Genomic DNA, 6,123 nt, shown 5'->3' with positions numbered 1-6,123 from the left:
TTTTTTTGCGGGATTATTTTGTGCTATTTGTTTCTCATGAAAAACAGATTTGCTTCCACGAAAAGCACAATCTATATATACTTGCTACAGACATTGCTATCAGAACCTTTCAATTGCCTGGAGATTCAAACTTTGTCGTGGATAAGGTTCCAATTTCTGGAATTATTGGTGGTCTCACTGTCCAAAGAGGAAGCCATGTGCCTCTACTTTACTGGCGCTTGGACAAAAACGGCAACCTAGGGCCTGTAGTGTCAGGTGTATTCAGAGTTCGTTTGCAGCCACTTTCCAACATCGGGGCTCTCACATGCAACAGTTTCAGCAAGGAGGTAATAGCATCCCAGGTACCCTAACTTGCATGGAATGTGATGGTTTAGTCTCAAACTTGCAAAATGCTACTCCACCATACCCCAACTTGCACTAGATATGATGATTTAGTCCCATGCCTATCACAGCATGACAAGTGGCAGCCAGCTGTCCAGACAAGTCGTTGCCTGCACTTTTACAAAAAAACACCCTGCGTTTTGTCTAATTAACCCCCGCTACATGCAGCTCTTCTCTTGCTCCGCGTCCTAAATTTCGAGGACGGCACCGGCAAGGTGTGGCAGTTCCGCTACTCGTACTGGAACAACAGCCAGAGCTACGTCCTCAACCAAGGCTGGAGCCGCTTCGTGAAGGAGAAGGGCCTTGGCGCCTGAGACGTCGTCGGGTTCTACCGCTCCGCCGCCGGCAGCACTGGCGAAGGCACCAAGTGTTAGAAAATAAACTGTGACGCATGTGAGGCCGTGGTCACCAGCGTGTGTGCGTGTGTATGTCTAGGTCTACACCGGACGCCGGTGCATGGCCGCGTGAGTGCTCGAGTTCGAGCCGCAGTCCATTGGCGTCGTGCGCGCGTAGAGCTAGCTAGTTAGTTGGATACGTCGTGCGCGCGGCCGTATCAGTAGTAGTTAGTTAATGTGTAGCGTGCATGCAATAGTCAGTTAGTGCATGCATGTAGTTGTAGATATCCGTTGGTTGCCAGCCGAGACGTACGCGTACGAGCGCGCATCATGGGCGCTGGCGAGTGCGGATCGCGCGAAACAGTAGACCTGGCTCCCCGTGCCCGCCAGCCGCGCCTCCAGCCCCTTGGCGAAGCAGTGCGCCAGCCTCTACGTGGCGTATCCCGTCGGCCCGGAGTGCTGCTTGATCTGCCTGAGCAGCTCCGTCGCGCCCCGGCGGTCGCCCGCGGCCACGGCCTGCGCGCAGTGGATGAGCATGGTGAGCAGGTCGACCGCCTCGCTCTTCTTCGCGCGCGCCGTCTTCCCGTTCTTCTTCTTGGCCTTGCTGTCCATGGCGAGGCGCAGCTCCTCTATCCCCTGCATGCATGCCTCGTACTCCTCCAGCATTATTTCGTCGAACATCTCGCGGGCGCCGGTCTCCTCGCTGTCCGGCATCATCAGCTTGCTGCTCCTGGCGGTCTCCGCCTCCAGGTCGTCCTCGTCGTACCTGTATTTGCGGCCTCGGCCATTGCCGGACGTCGGTGTTCCATCCGCCACCTCCTTCTTGACGGTGAAGCCGCGCTCCTTGCCAGGGATGGCCTCGAGGAGGGTGTTGTTGGTCGGCAAGAACTTGTTGGCCTCCTCCATGCCCTTGAGGAAGGCCGAGTTGAGCATGCCCATGTCACCGCCGTTACTGAAGAGAGCAGCCCGCCCTGGTCGCCAACGCCGGCGGAAAACATCTCCATCTTCCGCTCGGCCTCCTTCTCCTCCGCCGGGCCATTTAGGATTGCCGAACTCTGGGTGCCCGGGCTGCCGTCGTTCTGGCCGAAGAAGGCGTTGGCCCCATCGGCCGCGCAAGTTGCGCCGGATTCTGCTGGAACCCCGCAGCTGTGGCGTCAGCAAGGAACATGATACTGTTTAATTAGACAAGACGTATCGTGGGCGCTGGCGAGTGCGGATCGCGCGAAAGTATCCTGTAAATCGCGCGAAACAGAAGAGCTACCTGTAGCGGGGGTTAATTAGACAAGACGCAGGGTGTTTTTTGTAAAAGTACAGGCAACGACCTATCCGGCAAGCTGGCTGCCACTAGTCGTGCTTTGATAGGCTGGGGACTAAATCATCACATCTAATACAAGTTGAGGTATGATGGAGTAACATTTTACAAGTTTGGAACTAAATCATCACATTTCATGTAAGTTATGGTACCTGGTGTGCTATTACCTCTTCAGCAAGGCTATGGAGTAGGTTTTGTTGCTTTGCTATCTTCAAAAGGTTCCATCAGTGGCCTTCTTTTTTAGCAAAATGACCGTCCATCATCTGCCTCCACTCCTTACGGTTCGGGAGCCTGAAGATCGCCATACGTTGCAACCAAACTGGATACGGCAATGCATCCTTCCATTACGGGCAATAAGTTCTACCACAATCTACATGCATTCTTCCATTACGGGCAATACAGCAATGCATTCTTGCCCGCGAAATTTGAGCCTGGAAGCAATCATCTAATGCAACCAAAAATGAGATCTCTAATAAATCTGCCGCATTTTCAACAAGCAACCCTGTCAGCTTCAAGTTGCATTACATACCATGGTTTCTACTAGTTTCTTTGTTCATTTATTATGAAAAGTTCAAGCAGGAGAGCCGCATGCAATGGAACCCAATGTGTTGGTAGTTAACCAAGCATTCATACAATCCGTTCGTTCCGAGCCTGGAGAACTTGTTGAATTGTCAACTTATTGTGAAGTGCAAGCTTTTCTGACCGGTACTCACCCGTGACAAAAGCACCATCAAATGCAGTCCCAAAAATGTTTCTGTACTGAATACCCTGATCTATATTAGTGATGCATCTCTTCTGCAAGTTTGAGCAAAGTATAATGGCTTCAATGGGAGGTTTGGTTTGGGAGATGCAAGTAATTCCAGGGGAGTCTCTCAAAGAGTATTATCAAGGTTGAGGACCATTTTGCTGGGATCATCGAACCACCATGTGATGTTCTTGCTGCAGAAAGCGTATCTGTCAACCAGTTCAGTGAGATGCAGGTATGGATTTATTTATTTTCTAATTTTGTAATACATCAAGTGAAATACTGTACTTAGTAAGCTAGGTCTATTAGACTGGTAGCTCCGCAGTCAACAAGCTTTGTGCGCTGCAGTACAAGCCATCCAGCCAGGAGTTGAGCATTCCATTTTCTCGGAAACGAACTGATTTCTGCTATACCGTAAAATTCAGAGTAAACAAATAGACAAGTGCATCCAGAATTTCTTAGTACAGTAGTATGGAGCGAGGCAGGATCTGTATGGCGCCCACGTTATAACCAATGATTCTAAAATAACAACCAAAATGGTTCTGCTTCTTCATTTAGAAAACCACACCAAATGAATTAAAAGAGGGAATCAACTCTGAGGCCAATGAAATTTACCAGATAGAGAAAACAGAACACTCTCAACGAAATTTTAGCCAGGAAAAAGACGTGCATTCTTTTCTGGCATTCCATCAAACATCGTTTTTTAAGACATTCAGTTGAACAGTTGACGCACAGTTTGAACTGGAGAACAAATCTCAGAGACTGCAGAGAATAAGATGCAGTCAAAATTAATTCAGTTGGACCATAACAAAAACATCAGTGCAGAAAAATGTAGAACATACCGTGGGAGTTGAAGCTGCTGCTCCTACTACTCTGGCTGCTGCAGCTTGTCGTTTCCTCTCCAAGACAACCAACTAAAAAATCATACGGGAGAAGCAAGAACAGCAGAAAAGAGGCAAGACCTCTCGCTGCTGCAGCTTGTCGTTCCCTCTCCAACGCATGACCTATCCACGGAACACCATTCCTGTGATTATCCACACAGTCCATTTCATTGCTTGTCTCATCTGATACTCTCAAAAGCCAACACCAAAAATAGAATTTAACCATGCACTAAAACAACACTTGCAGGGAACTCCACTAAAGAAGGGAGGAGATTCAGAAATCGATTAAGGGAAATCAAACAACTTTCCAAAATCTAATGAACTTCCAAAAATCACATGAAACAACAAAGAGTTCAAGCATTTGTTCAGAATGATCAGAAGTCTGTGGATCAACTGAAGATTCAGACCAAAAGCTTAAATTTAGAGCTCCAAACCTATGAAAGCAAAACACTAAGCTAGCAAAAAAAAGATCAGGCTCAAGTAATGTTTGGTGCCACTGCTGTCTCTAATTTCCTCGTGCGTGCCATTGTCTTCCTCCTCATGACCCCCAATTTCTGTGGTGAGCACAACGCAGCACCGTCATGATTTTTGTGAAGTATGGCGACCTCGAGGCAGCAGCTTGGGACACCAGACCACGTATACGGCTAGTCACCAGCATCATCAAATCAAAGATGCATCACATAGGAAACCAAACAAAAAAATTGATGCAGGCCTGGATCAGGGAGCAGGCAAGGGGGAAACTAAGAACAACAACATTACGTCAGTGGGCCATAGTTAGGAACAGAAAAGATAACATATACATCAGCAGACAAACTAGAAAGAATTGGATTCGTTCAAGGTCCTGATATATTCTATAAAAATTAGTAGTAATCTGGCTATGACTCTTTTTGCAGCTTGACGACCTCTCCAATCCGAGCAACCACAAACTCACACATTCACCAACAATCAGGGAAGAAGCAAGAAATTCGAGCACAAAAAAGACAGGCCTTTTTTCAATGCCGCCAATTTGGAGTCGCGGAGTAGCTGTGGACCAGGAGGAGGCCTTGAGAGGCCAGCAGGAAGCAGTACAGGTCGTGCCCACCGTCGACACTCCCGGGTAAGCGCGCGACAGGCCCCCGCGTGGGAGAAAACGGCCACAGCGTCTAGCACTACAGCAGCCTTGGGCCCTGGCACTAGTAGAAAAATGATTTTTAACGACAAAATATTTGGTCGTTAAAAGTTAGAATTGTTTGCTGAATGGAGTGGAAAATGTACCTCATTCTCAGCCATAGTTGGGCTCGCCTTGGACTCCAGTACTCAAAATTAAACGGGGAATGGAATAGAACAGCCATCGCTGGCTCGAGGGAAGAAGCGGGGACGGAGTTGGGTCTGAATCGACCGACGAAACTGGTGTGTCCCCAATGTTGTGGGTCGCACGCTACGCCCGACGAAAATGGCAGCACCGGTGATGGCAGAGAGGCGTCGCAACAGCGTCGTCTCCCGAAAAAGTCTGGCGTTTCACTCCGGTGAACCCACGGCGACGTAGCCGGTGAAGCTCCCCCGCCACGGCTCTGCCAACCACATGGGTCCAGGCCGCAGAAGCGAGAGGGAGCCCGAGCATGATGAAGGGAAGGGGAGCTACGAGATGAGGGTGGGAGAGGGTTGGGGCGGTGCGACTCGCCGGGAAAAGGGTGAGAGGGTTGGGGCGGCGGGATCTGGATGAGATGGAGAATGAGAGAGAGAGAGAGAGCGCGATGGGGTGGATAAATGAGAGAGAAACAGCGAGTAAGTTTTTTTTTTGAGACAAAGAAACAGCGAGTAAGTTCGGCACCGATAACGTACATGGGCCGATGGTTCTCCAGAACCTTTCGTCCGGCTGCAATCACGGGCCGACTGCCAAACCTGCCGCCCTGCCCAGCCTATTACTGCATGCTACTGGGCTAGACGCGGGCTGAGTGGTCCAGCTTTGGCTATAAGAGGAATTATTCATTAATTTTACCTAATAATAAAGAAAATTAAGTTTCTGTCGTACGTCGTTGGCAATTTTGCGGAAAACCCCCTCTATTTCTGACAAATCAACCCGCAGTCCCTGTTTAAGTGAATCTGAGAAAACTATTCATTTTTACAAAAATAGCCCTATGTTTGTAAGAATTCAGCCCGCGATCCTTTCTTCTATCTTATCCAGACGCTTCCTTTCAAGCGCGGCGGGGCGACGCCCTTCATGACGGCGACAGTCCGGGTGGGCTCGTGGGCGAGTGTGCTGCAAGAGGCTTCGCGGCGGTCGGCGGACGTGTCGCAACCTGCCTCCATCCCCGGCCTCTTTCGTCATCAGGCCGCAAGATCCCGTGGTCGTGGTCGCGTCGGGAAGAGGTGGAGTGAGGCAGGGGACGGAGATGGCAGCACCAGAGGTAATCTGGCGCGGACGGCAAAGGGCAGCAGCGGCGGGGAGGAAGCAGAGGTGCGACGCGCGGAGCTCTCTCCTCTCTATGT

At 50.0% G+C, this 6,123-nt stretch overlaps 1 protein-coding gene across 2 annotated transcripts; it reads right to left on the bottom strand.

Moving 5' to 3' along the window:
• Positions 1-3,293: 3,293 nt before the first annotated feature.
• LOC119276380 lies at positions 3,294-5,399 on the bottom strand. Of its 2 annotated transcripts, none has more exons than XM_037557437.1 (4): positions 4,909-5,399; positions 4,641-4,820; positions 3,616-3,797; positions 3,294-3,535 (listed from the first exon to the last, which is right to left on the bottom strand). In XM_037557437.1, the coding sequence occupies exons 1-4, from the start codon at positions 4,983-4,985 to the stop codon at positions 3,486-3,488; spliced, it is 489 nt and encodes a 162-aa protein (XP_037413334.1). In that variant the 5' UTR covers positions 4,986-5,399; the 3' UTR covers positions 3,294-3,485. The 2 variants fall into 2 exon arrangements, with proteins under 2 accessions (XP_037413334.1, XP_037413333.1); XM_037557436.1 differs by having other exon boundaries at positions 4,641-4,826; positions 4,909-5,398.
• Between the last annotated feature and the right edge of the window lie 724 nt (positions 5,400-6,123).

The sequence above is a fragment of the Triticum dicoccoides genome, chromosome 3B (assembly GCF_002162155.2).
Source record: "Triticum dicoccoides isolate Atlit2015 ecotype Zavitan chromosome 3B, WEW_v2.0, whole genome shotgun sequence".
NCBI lineage: Eukaryota > Viridiplantae > Streptophyta > Magnoliopsida > Poales > Poaceae > Triticum > Triticum dicoccoides.
Note: the sequence above shows the minus strand (reverse complement) of the source record. Positions and strands in the feature narration are given on the sequence as shown.

What these genes read in the sequence shown, in the direction of transcription:
- LOC119276380 (XM_037557436.1), bottom strand. Translation starts at nt 4,985, where the DNA reads ATGGCTGTTCTATTCCATTCCCCGTTTAATTTTGAGTACTGGAGTCCA. An exon ending in ATTGGCGGCATTGAAAAAAG is followed by an intron (nt 3,798 to 4,640) that starts GCCTGTCTTTTT and finishes GGATAATCACAG; the next exon opens with GAATGGTGTTCCGTGGATAG. An exon ending in CAGCAGCTTCAACTCCCACG is followed by an intron (nt 3,536 to 3,615) that starts GTATGTTCTACA and finishes TATTCTCTGCAG; the next exon opens with TCTCTGAGATTTGTTCTCCA.